A 15,279-nucleotide genomic window follows, 5' to 3' on the forward strand; every position below is an offset into this window, starting at 1 on the left:
ACACCTATACAAGGCAGCCCTGAGTGGTCAGTGCCAGCAGTGGGAGACCCTGCAGTAGGAAACATGTTGGAGGTCCCAGGGGTTATTTTAGGCCTGGGAAAAAAATCCGATCACTTCCAGGTGCCTGTAATCTCAGCTACTCGGGAGGCTGAGGCAGGAGCATCGCTTGAACCTGGGAGGCGAAGGTTGCAGTGAGCCGAGATCGTGCCAAGGCACTGCAGCCTGAGCGGCAGAGTGAGACTTCATCTCAAAACAAACAAACAAACAAACAAAACACAAAAAATCACTCCCCTCATTTTCCCCACTGCAGAACCAGAAGGCATAAGGGGTTTGATGAGGAAAATGCAATGCGAGGGACTTGAGCTAAGTCGGAGGATGGCAATGCATCAGATACGGGGCGCCGGGGTTCCCTGCCTCTGGAAAGCCCTCAGAAACTCAGGAGATGGCTCTCTGGGGGAAAGCACTGACCAGCATGTAGGAGCGGGGTGGGGACGGAGCAGTCATAGGAGGAGGGCGTGCCTAGAGGGGCCTGAGTTACTGGACCTGCTGGAGCTCAGTGCGTGCTGAGGGCCCCCACACAGTAAGTCCGTGCTTGCCTCCCCCAGACTCCATGCGGGACTCCTACCCACCTTGTTTTTCTCAGAGTGGTCAGCGATGGTCTTGAGATGGCCCACAAGGAATTTGAGCGTTTCATAGTAGTGTCCTGGGAGATCCCGGATCTGAGCAGGAGAGAGGAGGGGCATGGGGACAGGCTGTGAGGGCCTGCCCCTGTCCCCCGTCACCACCATGCCCCAAAGATCTCCCACTACCATGCCTCAGGGAGTCTGGAACCTATCCTCTAACCCCCGTTCTCTTGTATGGATGGGGAAACTGAGGCCCTGAGTGGAGCGGGGCTTCTCCAAGGCCACAGGGGTCGTGGGCAGCACCGGACTCCCTGCCTCCTGGGACAGAGGTGCTCAGGCAGCTGCCCCACCTCGTGCCTGACAGCACCTCTCTCTCCTTACCAGCTTCCGCAGCGTCCTCATTCGCTCCCGCGCGTCCTCAATGCGGTTGGCCTCGATGAAGTCGTTGTATTTGTCTAGAACACAGCGGAGACTCTTTAGAGAGGTGGGGGCAGCGCCTTCCCCTGTTCTCCCGGCCGAGGGCCCTGCTGGGAGGGCTGTGTTTTGAACTCCTCCAGTTCGGGGGCTCCAGCGTGGGCGACAGCCTCTTGTGTATGTGAACACACCCACCACAGCTGCACTCACCACAGCTGCACTCACCACAGCTACACTCGGGTGTGCACCTGACCTGGGGTAGCCCAGCTGTGTTCATTTGGGAGGCAATACCATCTGAGCTGCATGCTGATCCCAGAAAAGGGGTCCCTGCCCCCGTCTCCAGGACATGGACACCAAGGTTCAGCAGGTCAGAAGAGAAGGGCACCTGGAGAGGAGGAGGGGCTTCAGACAGCCTCCACCAAGGATTACCCCAACTCCCTTCAGAACAAGTCCATGGGGACCTTTAAAAAATGGAACATGATAAGCCTATTCTGAAATTCATCTGGATGAGCTAACGCACAAAGACAGCCAGGAATAGTTTTTAAAGAAAGAGTAACGCGGGAGGATCTGCCCTACCAGGGACTGAAACATCCCGAATGGATGGCACAACTGAAGCCGGCTGGCACGGCAGAAAAGGCAGAGCAATGTTAAGGCTAGAAAGGGGGGAAGCGGGCCATATGGATATTTATTATATGATAAAGGCAGCACTTCCAATCGGGGGGAAGGATGGGGGCCTCAACAGATGTCCCTGGGACAAATGGCTACCATCGGGGGCGGGGGGATCATTTCTAGCTCACAATACACAAATGCAATCACACGGCAGAGCCAATTGTGAAAATTATAAAAGCACTGGGGAAAAAGTAAGAAAATATTTTTATAATCCTAAGGCCATCCTAAACATGAGATGCAGAATCCATGAAGAAAAGATGAACAGCTTTGGTCACATTTTAAACAATTGTTTTCGGCCAGGCACGGTGGCTCACGTCTGTAATCCCAGCACTTTGGAAGGCTGAGGTGCATCAGCTGATCACTTGAGGTCAGGAGTTCAAGACCAGCCTGGCCAATGTGGCAAAACCTCATCTTTACTAAAAATATAAAAATTAACTGGGCATGGTGGTAGGCGCCTGTAATCCCAGCTACTTGGGAGGCTGAGACAGGAGAATGGCTTGAACCCGGGAGGCGGAGGTTGCAGTGAGCCGAGATCGTAACACTGCACTCCAGCCTGGATGACAGGGTGAGACTCGGTCTCAAAAAAATAAATAAAATTAAATAAAAATAAAATTAAAAATTGTTAGGCAGGGCGCGGTGGCTCACGCCTGTAATCCCAGCACTTTGGGAGGCCAAGGAGGGTGAATCACCTGAGGTCAGGAGTTCAAGACCAGCCTGGCCAACGTGGTGAAACCCCGTCTCTACCAAAAATACAAAAATTAGCTGGGCATGATGGTGGGCACCTGTAATCCCAGCTGTTCGGGAGACTGAGGCAGGAGAATCGCTTGAACCCAGGAGGCAGAGGTTGCAGTGAGCCAAGATCACACCATTGCACTCCAGCCTGGGCGACAAGAGTGAAACTCTGTCTCAAAAAACAAAACAAAACAACAACAACAAAAAATTTGTTTTCAGTTTCTACACTGCAAAGTGAAAGGCAAATGGCAGGCCAAAGCAAATATTTGCAAAAACTAACAAAGGGTTAATAGCTGTAAAACACAAAGAGCTTTTCTCCCACAAATCAACATAAGAAAAAGATAAACAACCCAACAGAAAAATGGGCACATGGTCTGATCAAGCAATTACAGAGAAAATAGAAACAGCCAATATGCTAATGAGAAAAGATTTAATCTCCCTAGTAATGAGGGCAATGAAAATAAAAACAATAATGAGATACCATTTCCCTTATCTGATTAGCAAAAGTTTATAATGTTAATAATATTTAATGCTGTCTGGGTGAAGTGGCTCAAGCCTAAAATCCCAGCACTTTGAAAGGCCGAGGCGCGATGATCACTTTAGACCAGGAGTTGAAGACCAGTCTGAGCAACGTAGTGAGACCCTGCCTCTACCAAAAAAAATTTTTTTTTAATTAGCTGGGTGTGGTGGCACAAACCTGTAGTCCCAGCTACTCAGGAGGCTGAGATGGGAGGATCACTTGAGCCCAGGAGGTTGAGGCTGCAGTGAGCCATGATTGTGCCACTGCATTCCAGTCTGGGCAACAGAGCAAGATCCTGTGTCAAATAATAGTATTTTTATTTTTATTTTATTTTATTATTTATTTATTTATTTATTTTGAGATGGAGTCTTGCTCTGTCACCCAGGCTGAAGTGCAGTGGTGCGATCTCGGCTCACTGCAACCTCTGCCTCCTGGGATCAAGCAATTCTCCTGTCTCAGCCTCCCTAGCAGCTGGGACTACAGGCACCCGCCACCACATCCAGCTAATTTTTGTATTTTTAGTAGAGATGGGGTTTCACCACAGTCAGGCTGGTCTTGAACTCCTGACCTCAGGTGATCCACCCGCCTCAGCCTTCCAAAGTGCTGGGATCACAGGCATAAGCCACCATGCCTGGCCTTCAAATAACAATAATAGTTATAATATCCAATGCTGTTGGGGATGTGGAGAGACAGACTCCTACATTTTAGTGGGAGTCTAAACCAGGGCCTCTTTCTCAGAGTGCAATTGACACTGGTCTCAGAAAGGTTCACCGGGACTTTGACCCAGCAATTCTACATCTAAGAATCTCCTTAGAGAGCACAGATCCAGGCGTGCAAGGACTTATTCAAGGAAAGCCATTGCAACAGGTTGTGTAATAGCAAACATTTGAAGACAACCTAAATATCCATCAATAGAGGAGTACTTAAAGAAATTGTAGTCTATTCAAACCATGAAATTCTATGTGGCTGATTTAAAAGAAGAATGAGGTAGAGCTCTCTGCACTGACACGAATGAATCTCAGAATTACAACTCTGCTTTTGTTAAAAACAACTCAACCAGCGGTGTGCTGGAGCCCGCTCACACCAGCTCCTGAGAGCGACTGTGTGCCTCTCTTCCCAATTCCATGTTGGTGACATCATGTTGGTGGCTTGAAATAAACCATGGTAGGAGTATTTACGCCATGGAAGCTGGAAAACGCTAGGCATTAGGGCTTTTTTCCCCCAGAGACAGATGTTAAACATCTGCCAGCACACCCCTGAACCCACCCAAATCCAAACCCCATGCAGGCACGTGTGTATCTCTGCCATGCATATAAGAGGGCCAGGAGAGAAACACAACAGATTGTGAATAAGCAGTTCAGCAAATGGCCAAAGCCCGTCAGTGCCCGACGCCTGGGGTGGAATCCTGGCTCTGCCATTTACAGCCTGTGCGACCTTGGGCAAGGCATTAAACCTCTCTGAGCCTTGGTTTCCTAATCTGCAGAGGGAAGACAATAGCACCTTCCTCATGGAGTTGCTGTAGGGAGTTGTGCTTGGCACACACTAATGCTCAGAAAGTGTTAGCCACAACCTCCCGTGAAAGGGAGCAGGACATTCACAGGGTCCTGTGCAGTTTTCTTCATTCACATCTGTACAATCTATGTTTTTTCAATAAGCTTTTGTGTTAAAAAATAAAAAAATAAAAAAAATAAGCCAGCGTGGTGGCTCATGCCTGTAATCCCAGCATTTTGTGAGGCTGGGGCAGGCAGGAGGATTGATTGAGCCCAGGAGTGCAACACCAGTCTGAGCAACATAGTGAGAAACTCCCCCCATCTCTGAAAAAAACTTTTAAATTAGCTGGGTGTGGTGGTGTTCACCTGCTGTCTCAGCTACTCAGGAGGCTGAGGTGGGAGGATCGCTTGAGCCCAGTAGCTTGAGGCTGCAATGAGCCGTGATTGCGCCACTGCACTCCAGCCTGGGCAACAGAGCAAGACTGTCTCAAAAAAAAAAAAAAAAAAAAGAGTAAAACCAACAAACCAAATGCAAAAGTAGTGGTCAGGGTGAGGCACGGACTGGTGTCCCCTCCCCGCCCCACTTCCACCTCCTACTCACCATCAGTGAAAAGAGGCTCGGGCAGCTTTCGGAAGAAGGACTTGAGCAGGCTGCTGATCACATTGAGGTCTTGCCAGCGCTGGGGGAGGGGTCAGATGTCAGGCCACAGGCAGGCCCAGCCCGATGCCCATGCCTCCATGATCATTCTCCCTAGAGCCCAATCAAGCCCACCAGGCCCTCCCTGGTACCTACTTAGACCAAGCTCTCTACTCATCAGGATGGTGGCAGCAGAACTGAGTCCCCACAGAGGTCCTGTGCCCACACTTACACTTGGCCCCAGCCCCTCCCTGCTCCTGCCAGTGCGTGGGCTCCAACACCTCCCCATGCACAGAAAGTCGCAGGCACTGTGGGGAGACAGTGAGTGGCAGCTGCTGCCTCCACGGGGCACAGTTTAAGCATCCGTGACACAGCAGTCATTCGTGCCGGCTCCTTCCTGTCTCAGGTCCTCTGCATGTGCTGGTTTCCTCAACCAGAACTTTCCTCCCCGCCTCCACACAACTGGCTCCTCATCCCCACCTAAAAGTCGCTCTTCAAAGAGGCCTTCTCTGACCCTCATAGCTAAAGCAGCCACCTTCACCACTGCCCTGTCATCTGCACCCCAGCCCTGACTTTGTTTCCTTCATGGTGCTTAACCCAATTTGTCATTATTTTCTGCTTTTGTTTCCGTGTTCATGCCTGTCTCCCTGCAGGACTGTAAGCTCCAGGAGGAGACAGGATCCCGTCTGTCTCATTTCCCACTGTGCTCCTATCACCTAGCAAGGACAGTTAACCTGGTACTTACATGGCCCTAAATCAGTAGTTCTAACAGAAGGAGGCAATTTTGTCCCCCAAACTCCCACTCCACCCACAGAGGACATTTGACAATGTCTGGAGCCATTTTGATTTTCCCAACTGGAAGGTGCCACTTGCATCTAGTGGATCGAGGCCAGGGATGATGCCAAATTCCCTCCAATGCACAGGACAACCCCACACAACAAATAATTGTTCTTCCCAAAATGTCCACTGAGATTGAGAAACCCTGCTCTAAAATAAATGGTTGTTGAGTACAAGAACTAACGGCCGGGTCGTTGTCCCTTCTATCCTCCAGGGGGCACCATCACCCCACATTGCAACCAAGTCGGGCACAGCCGCCTCGCTGGGAATGGCTCAGAATAACTCAGGCCCAGAAAGCGACCTAATACCCCCAACAAAGAGACACAGTACAGCAGTACACACACTCATTACAATGGATCCACAGCTTAATGCCAGACAATCCCATAAACAATACACTCCCCACAGGCTCACCAGGGGTTAGATTCATCCCCCACTACACTTACTCCCAGCACGACCCACAACAAATGACACAATGATATCCAAGACAAAACAACACACCCAATATACCTCGTATGCCCCCAGCTGGCCCTGGCTTGTACCAGCTGCCTGCCAGCATGGCCCCCTCATCTCACACACACCCAGTGCGGCTCCTGCCCACCCGACTCCGTTACCTCCTGGCCCTCAGGTGTGAGCTCCTCTCATCTCCCAGCTGCCAAACCCAATGCCCTGGCCAGTGCTTCCTGGTTCCTCCAGAGTGAAGTGTCTGCCCTCACCCCAGCCTCACTGGCGGCCCTCTCCTTCTGTCCCACTCAGAGCGTGGCCCCTGCTGTTCTGCGGCCCACCCTTGGTCATCCCATGCCCCAGCTGCAGAAGGACCCATGCCACTCTCTAGTCCACGCTCAATATAGCGCCTGTTTATGCCCTCACCCCATGCAAGGGACTTTCCACACCCCAAATCCAATGGAGCCACTCCCTGAGACGGCCCCTCCCTTCCGCCTCTCCTCACGCTGCCCCACTCCCTGGTTTCTGCCAAGGGAAGATACCACCAGCCCCAGCTCAAACATGCGGCTCTTCCTCGCCCCTCCTTCCTCCCTCTCATGCAGACAACTCTTAGGGTTGCTCCCATCCTCCCCCTTCCCCTGGGACCACCAAGTCCTCCCGACACTTAGCGCTTCCATAGGTCATTGACTTCTCCCCAGACCCCTGCCCTCCGCATTCGTATCCAATGGACATGAGCAGGAGCATTACTGTTTCTTGAACTTTGTTCTCACGATGCTTCCTCAGCTTAAGAACCATCAGAAGCTCCCTACTGTCCATCAGATCAAGGTCGAAGTCTTCAGTGAAGCCATCAAATGCCCTCTCTGTCCCCCTGGGGCCTCACCCTCCCCATCTCCAAGCCCAGGAGGTAGATACACTCTCTGTCCCCCTGGGGCCTCACCCTCCCCACCTCCAAGCCCAGGAGGTAGATCCACTCTCTGTCCTAACCCTCAAGCCCTCCCCGGCCCTTGCTGGGGTTTTGGAAAATGCCATCGTCTCACACCCCGAAAGGCTTCCCGTCCACCTGCCCCCTCCTATTCATTCCTCCAATACTCAAACCCTCCAGCCACCACCTGCTCCAGCCTGAGCACCCTCTCCTTCCTCATCACAGTGTGGTCCCTGATGAGAGATCATCTTTTTCTCTTGTCCACAATTTCACACACACTTGTCTCAGCTCCTCATTCTCCAAGGACAGGAAGACTTGTGTATTCCATGAGCCTTCACGTGTGTGATTCGTGGGACATCACTGCCCACGTTCATGGTTTTCCAAAATATCTTTTTTATCAGAGCCCCTTTGGGCAAATAAAATTGTACATGAAAACCCAGTACAACAGACTGGGCAAAGCAGGGTTGCTCTAGCAAGGACAGGGGGTCCTGACCTGCCCCTGGCCTCCCAAGGCCCCTCTGGGGAACCCTAGGACTCTGGGGAACACCCTTTGAGAATCGCCGGCCTTGCTGGAAACACTTAAGTGTGATTGCAGATCCCTTCACAGGCTGGTCTCATCTCGCCTGATCAGCCACTTCTCTTTCCATGTTGCAGCCACCCAAATTGCTGGCCATTCTAGAAAACATCATATATTCCCCTTTTTCTAAGCCGGCGGTTTGTAAACCATGGTCTGTAGGCAATATCTAGCCACAGCCTGCTTTTGGATGGCCCTTGAGCTAAGTATGGTTTTTACGTTGTTAAAGGATTAGGAAGAGAAGGAGGAGGAAGAGAAGGGGGGAACGCAACAGAGCAAACTACAGCAGAAAATATTTACTCTCTGCCTCCTACAGAGAAAGCTGGTTGACTCCTGGCACACTTTCCACGTCTACACCATTGAGCAGGCCATTCTGCTGCCTGGAATGCCCTCACCTGGCTTTCACCGGCCTTTGGTGAACTCTACTCATCCTAAACACTCGGACAAAACTGCCATCTGTGAGCCTCTGCCTCAGAGCTCCCCAGGCCATGACTGCATTTACTTGGTCAGCTTCAGCCTGGGGTGATGCCCATCCCCGGGCTGGCCAGCGGGGGCAGGTCCCATCTTGCCCATCTTGGTGTTCTGGACCAATGCCGGGCATGTCATAGGGCACAATGCATGCAACACAATAGACCACAGAACTCTCCAAGCGGAGCACCACCCACACACCATCTCAGCCCCCCTTCCACAGACCCCCCAGCTTCACCCACCTCATCCTGCAGGTTGATGTCACCAGGCCCGCGGTTGAGCTGCTCCTGTAGGCTGGACACCACTGCATTGTTGCCGGGCACTCGGTAAATGCCTGTGGACTCCAGCCCTCGTGCCTCCACAATGCGACAGCATGCAGCCACGATTAAGGGGACGCGCTGGGGACACATGGGAGGGGTGTTAGGGGGGACAGGGGCCAGAGGAGCTGGGGAGGCCAAGAAGGGGACAATGCAAGGCCCAGAGCTGCTGCCAGGAACCCTTGGGGGGAACAAAAGGCCCTTGCTGCCTCCAGTCTGAGAGCTAAAAATGACACCAAAGCCTCGCCATGGTCTGAGAAGGAGCCGGGCTCAGCCTCAGCCCTGCTGCTCCCTCCCTGGGAGGCCCGGGGCAGGCGGGGGCCTTCCCCTCTCTGGGCTGTTTTCCCAGCTGTGTTTGTACAATGAGGTGGAGAGCTGGTTCCATGTCCCTTGCTGCTCTGACCCTCTGTGCCTCGGTCTCCCCCTGCTGGGCCTGCTCTGGCGTGTGGCAGAGACCCACCTGGTTCTCCGTGGCTGGCTGGCACTCCTCCAGCCTGACCCCAAATGCCCTCGGGGCGGCCTTCTTATTTTTCTTGATGATGTTGATGCCCCAGGGGGTTTTGGGGGCTGCAGCACTGTCATCTGAAGTGGGGGAGACAGAGCCAGAGTGAGCTGGGGTATCCAGGAGGGTCACACACATTCACTGCCACATTCACACATTTGGACGTATGGGGATTCCATCAGAGAAGAAACCAGATGCCCAGAGCTGATGGGACATTGTATGGCAAGAGAGAAGGCCTGAAGGGGAGGATGCTTACCCCAAAGGAGAGGCCCAGAGCAATGCAAGGACTTCCGTGTGGCTCGTGGGCCAAAACTACAAGGCGGAAGCCACAGAACTTTGTTTCTTTAGAGATAGGGTCTCTGTCGCTCAGGCTGTAGTGCAGTGGTATGATCATAGCTCAATGCAGCCTCAAATTCCTGGGCTCAAGCAATCTTCCCTCCCCAGCCTCCCGAGTGGCTGGGACTATAAGCTCATACCACCACACCTGGCTAATTAAAAAAACATTTTTTTGCCAAGCACAGTGGCTTATGCTTGTAATCCCAGCACTTTGGGAAGCTGAGGCCGGCAGGACCACATGAGGCCAGGAGTTCGAGACCAGCTGGCCAACATGGCAAAACCCTGTCTCTACTAAACATACAAAAATTAGCCGGGCGTGGGCCGGGCGCGGTGGCTTACGCCTGTAATCCCAGCACTATGGGAGGCCGAGGCGGGCAGATCACGAGGTCAGGAGATCGAGACCATCCTGGCTAACACGGTGAAACCCTGTCTCTGCTAAAAATACAAAAAAATTAGCCAGGCGTGGTGGTGGGCGCCTGTAGTCCCAGCTACTCGGGAGGCTGAGGCAGGAGAATGGCGTGAACCCAGGAGGCGGAGCTTGCAGTGAGCCGAGATCACGCCACTGCACTCCAGCCTGGGCAACAGAGCGAGACTCCGTCTCAAAAAAAAATAAAAAAAAAAAAATTAGCCGGGCGTGGTGGCGCATGCCTGTAATCCCAGTTACTAGGGGGGCTGAGGCACAAGAATCGCTTGAACCTAAGAGGTGGAGGTTGCAATGAGCTGAGATCACGCCACTGCACTCCAGCCTGAGTGACAGAATGAGACTCTGTCTCTAAATAAATAAATAATATATAAAAAAATATTTTGTAGGGATAGGACCTTGCTATGTTACCCAGGCTGGTCTCAAACTCCTGGCCTCAAGCAATCCTCCAGCCTCAGCCTCCCAAAATGATGCTGGGATTATAGGTGTCAGCCACCATGCCTGCTGGCCCAAGGGAACAACTTTCTTTCTTTTTTTTTTTTTTTTTGAGACAGGGTCTCGCTCTGTCACCCAGGCTGGAGTGCAGTGGTGTGATCTCGGCTCACTGCAACCTCCACCTCCCAGGCTCAAGTGATTCTCATGTCTCAGCCTCCCAAGTAGTTGGGATTACAGGCGCACACCACCACGCCCGGGTACTTTTATTGTATTTTTTTTTTGAGACGGAGTCTCGCTCTGTCACCCAGGCTAGAGTGCAGTGGCGCGATCTTGGCTCAATGCAAGCTCCGCCTCCCAGGTTCATGCCATTCTCCTGCCTCAGCCTCCTGAGTAGCTGGGACTACAGGTGCCTGCCACCACACCCGGCTAATTTTTTGTATTTTTTAGTAGAGACGGGGTTTCACCGTGTTAGCCAGGATGGTCTCGATCTCCTGACCTCGTGATCCGCCCACCTCGGCCTCCCAAAGTGCTGGGATTACAGACGTGAGCCACCGCGCCCGGCCTTTTGTATTTTTAGTAGAGTTGGGGTTTCGCCATGTTGGTCAGGCTGGTCTTGAACTCCTGACCTCAGGTGATCTGCCCTGCCTTGGCCTCCCAAAGTGCTGGGATTACACGTGTGAGCCACCTTGCCCAGCCAGGTAAGAACTTTCTAACAGCCAAAGGTGAGGGAAATGGGAAAGGTTGCTCTTGGAAAGGGTGGACCTCTCATCCCTGCAGAGACACCAGCAAAGATTAGAGGACCACCCAGCAGGGATGTCAGGGAGGGGAATCAGGCTCCAGGCCCTTCCACCCCGAGACCCTGAGAGCCCCTAGACCCTCACAGGCATGCACACGCAGACAGACATACCGGCAGCCCTGGCACACAGTCAGGCACACACGAGCAGACACAGCCCAACACACACACGCGTGCCCTCCCCTCCCCATGCCCCCTGCCCCCACACACCACCCTGTCTCAGTGGCCACCTTCCTACCCTTGCTCCCTGCGGGCAGGTCCTGAGTCCTGAGGCCACGTGCCGCACTCTGCTTGAGGAACTCAGACTTGAGGCCCCCCAGGCCGCGAGAGCCTTTGGGGGAGGAATCAGCTTTGGGCCCAGAGCTATGGCTGTGTAGGAAAAAGGGGGAGAGGAGAGGTCTTCATTTGGGGTGGCCAAGCAGGCCACCCACCCTGGCCTCCCGCCCCTCGGGACCTCCCCTCCACCCTGAGGCAATGCCTCCATGCCTAACTGCAGCCTGGAGACCCTGGATACCCCTTCCCCCAGCAGAGGGCAGCCCTGGAGGTGGGCCAGGAAGACATCCTTTGCCTTCAGCCCCTTACCACCCCCACAGAGGATACTGCTCCACGAGGGCTGGGCCTCACCTCACTTTGCGATAATCATTAAGCTTCTTGCTGATCAGAGCTTGGTTGGCACAGCCGGGGTCCTGAAGCAGGAGAGGAGAGAGCGGATCATGTCAGTGCCCACAGCCAGCCCACCCCAGGGCTCATCCCTAGCCCTGCTTCCCCTCTTGTCCACCTGCCAGGTGGACAGCCCAGACCTTGGAGTGAGAAAGACCAGGCCTGGACTCCCCAGCACCCTCTCACCAGCTGAGGCCTTGGGGAAGCCTCTTAGCCTCTCTGAGCCTCAGTCTCCTCGGTAATAAACATGGGGGGCTAACAGGGAAGGCTCAGGGCCGGGTGCAGAATCATGCAGCACTCGCCACCGTCCTGGCAGACGCTGAGCAGGCATGGAGGAGGTGCCCCAGGAGGGACTGCTACTGCCATAGTGATGGTGACTTGGGATCCCCTGACTAAGCCTTGTTGGGGACAGCCAAGCCAGGCCCCCAGAGGAGGAGGCCCAAATTCCAGGTGCCTTCCTCCCCGCAGTGGGGAAAGCTGTTCCCGGGAGAGCAGAGCCTGGTCAGTGAGAGGATGTGACCTCAGCAAGAGGCCATGCACTAGCACCCCCTCCCACGGCCAGAGCAGGCCCAGGCCCACTGCCCTCTTGGCAGAGACCCCAGGCCTGGGACGCCCACATGACTTTGTGTGGGTGTCTCAAGGCACTTCTGTGTAGGTTCCTGGCCAAAGAAGTAAACAGGGAGGAATCCCTACCTAGGCCCCTGGAGTGTAGCTATGGCTGACCACAACGGGCACCATTAAAAAAAATTCTTCGGCTGGGCGCAGTGGCTCACACCTGTAATCCCAGCACTTTGGGAGGCTGAGGCAGGAGGATCACGAGGTCAGGAGATCAAGACCATCCTGGCTAACACAGTGAAACCCCATCTCTACTAAAAAAAAATTAGCCGGGCATGGTGGCATGCGCCTATAGTCCCAGCTACTCGGGAGGCTAAGGCAGGAGAATCACTTGAACCTGGGAGGCGGAGGTTGCAGTGAGCTGAGATCGCGCCACTGCACTCCAGCCTGGGCAACAGAGCGAGACTCTGCCTCAAAAAAAAAAAAAAAAAATTATCCCAAAATCCCTGCCGAGGCCCTTGGCTCCACCCCTGCCCACCTGTGGCCAAAGGCCAAGCCTCTCGGCCTCCTCACAAGGTCAATGTGCTCATCCTCCTGCAGACGGGCCAGCCCAGTGCAGTTCTGGTGCGGGGACACTCATGCCCTAACACACTCCATAGGAGGCCCCTGCCTTCCTCGCCTGCTGAGAAAAGCTGAGACTGGCCTGGAGCTGACCACTCCACACCGGAGCCTGCTCAAGGCGATCCTAACACAGTCACAATCATCCCTGTCATCATTAGGGTCAGGATGGTGACTGCCGGTCCCCGCACCTGAGGACGCCAGGTCCCCCGTGAGCCCTGCCTGTGCACCCTCCTCACCCCGAAACCTAGGGGGACACAATCACGAGGTGCACTCCTGTCAGCCCCCCTTTCTAGCAGAGGGAAGTGAGGCTCAGAGCGGGCATCCCAGGTCCACAGCCGGTGAGAGGCCACCCCGCCCGCCCTCTGTGGCTGCCGGGCTGGCCGGGCCCTCACCTCGCCCTCGGCCCTGCTGTTCTCCCGGATCGCTCTGATCCAGCCCAGCATGTCATCCCGGTCCTCAGCCTGAAAGAGATATTCACAGAAGTCAGCGGTGGTCAGCCGGAACACGTGCCTCCTCTTGGTCTCGCTGTAGGAGATGTCCACGAGGCAGGAGCCGATGCAGACGGGCGCCGCCTCGTCCTCACCTGCGCCGGCCGCCGCAGCCCCCGCCGCCGCCGGCCCGGGCTCCCGCCGCTCCTTGCTCAGCGAGAGCGAGCGCGCCCGCAGTGCGGCGTACACCCGCTTCCACTGGCGCAGGCCGCTGCCCGCTTTCTGCAGGGAGACACGGGGTTGGGGGAGACAGGAATGGTGAGAGGTCAGTTTTGCCCACTGCTCTCAGAGTAGCAGACAGAGGACAGCCAGGGGATGGACCCCACGCTGCCTACCAGGAGCCCCCTGCTCCACCCGGCTAGACCTGGGCAGCCTCCTGCCCACAGCCCACCAATGCTTTCTCAGCCCCTCGCCTGCCTAGACACCCCTACCCATCATCCTAAAGCCCCCCAGCAGACCCCAACCCTCTCCCCCTCTAAACACCAGCATCAACACTCACCAAGTGGTGGCAATGCTCAGACACCCAGCATGGCCCTCCATACATGAAATCCTGGGGATGCCATTCCCAGCCCACGCCCCTCCCCAGGCTGCCCCTCATCCCAGCAAACCTGCTCAGAAGCCGTCCGCACTCTTAGAGGGTTGTTCTCCCCACTTTCCTGCCGCCCACCCAAGACTCCACTTGCCCAGAAGCTCCTCTCAGGGACACCCAGAACCGCCATGTGGCCAAAGCCAGTGGCTGCTTCTCCCCAACTTGCCTTAACCCCTCAGCGGCATCTGACACAGCCAGCCCCTCCTTCCCTCTCCAGACCCTATCTCGGCACCTGAGACCCCACGTTCCCAGCTTTCTTCCTAATGCCACTGGCTCCTTCCTAGTCTTCTCTACTTGCCCTCCCCCACCCTCTACACCTGTAGTTAAACAGCCAGGAGACTCGTCCCCACGGGACATTTGTGTGGAGGGAGCTGGAGGGTGTGCTATGGCATCTGAGGGATGCGGCTAAACATTGCACAATGCACAGGACAGCCTCCCCCAACAAGGAATTATCTGGCCCAAAATGTCAGCAGAGCTGAGGGTAAGAGACCCCGCCCTAAAGGAGGCGGAGCTCCAGAACTTTGTCCTGACTCTCCTCTCCTCTCCTCTCCCTGCACACCTCCCTCAAGGATGTCACCTCTGCCGTGCCTTTAAACTAGGTCCATCTGCTGATGGCCATTCCCAAGCCCAGCGTCTCCCCCAGCCACAGCCCGGCACCCCCACCCTGCTCAGTGGCTTCATTTGCAGGTCCCATGGGCACTCTGCACAATACTTGCCAGGCCATGTGATTTCTTACCATCAAACCTCTTCTCCACTCTCTACCCCCATCTTTTCCAGCCCAGTCAATCCATCCAGTTGCCCAGAAACCTGGGAGCTGCCCTTGACTCCTCCCTTTTCCTCGCCCTTGACATCCCATCCATCAGGAAGTCACAACTATTCTGCCTCCAAAATATCCCGTCTCTGTCTTTCCTGCCACCACCCGGTCCACGCCATCAACGCCTCTTGCTTAGAGGATGCACAGACCTTCCCAGTCTCTACTCTCGCTCCTGCAACCATTCTCCAGCAGCAGCTGCAGCGATCATGTTAGAATGAAAAGGAGATCACATCTCTCCCCTGCTCAGCATCCTCTCAAGGGATCCCATCGCCCTCAGAATCAAATCTAAGGTCTCCTGTGGTCTGTCCCTGCCTTTCTCCAAATTCATCTTCACACCTTTCTCACTATGTCAAGCCAGGGGGCCCTTGCAGGTGAGCGAGCCAAGCCTTTCCTTTCTCAGGGCCTCTCTGCTTGCTGTTCC

The 15,279-nt window shown here is 54.6% G+C and overlaps 1 protein-coding gene across 6 annotated transcripts in view; it reads right to left on the reverse strand.

The window, feature by feature from the left end:
• Window positions 1-15,279, reverse strand: part of ARHGAP23 (Rho GTPase activating protein 23) — a 94,267-nt gene that overhangs the window by 21,198 nt on the left and 57,790 nt on the right. For all 6 annotated transcript variants that reach the window (XM_034942000.3, XM_034941999.3, XM_055102180.2 and 3 more), the window contains 8 exons: window positions 13,360-13,677; window positions 11,756-11,817; window positions 11,370-11,500; window positions 9,105-9,226; window positions 8,570-8,725; window positions 5,050-5,128; window positions 1,005-1,078; window positions 630-719 (listed from right to left, as the gene is read on the reverse strand). In XM_034942000.3, coding sequence (XP_034797891.2) covers window positions 630-719; window positions 1,005-1,078; window positions 5,050-5,128; window positions 8,570-8,725; window positions 9,105-9,226; window positions 11,370-11,500; window positions 11,756-11,817; window positions 13,360-13,677 — 1,032 coding nt within the window. The remainder of the gene's footprint in view (window positions 1-629; window positions 720-1,004; window positions 1,079-5,049; window positions 5,129-8,569; window positions 8,726-9,104; window positions 9,227-11,369; window positions 11,501-11,755; window positions 11,818-13,359; window positions 13,678-15,279) is intronic.

The sequence above is a fragment of the Pan paniscus genome, chromosome 19 (assembly GCF_029289425.2).
Source record: "Pan paniscus chromosome 19, NHGRI_mPanPan1-v2.0_pri, whole genome shotgun sequence".
NCBI lineage: Eukaryota > Metazoa > Chordata > Mammalia > Primates > Hominidae > Pan > Pan paniscus.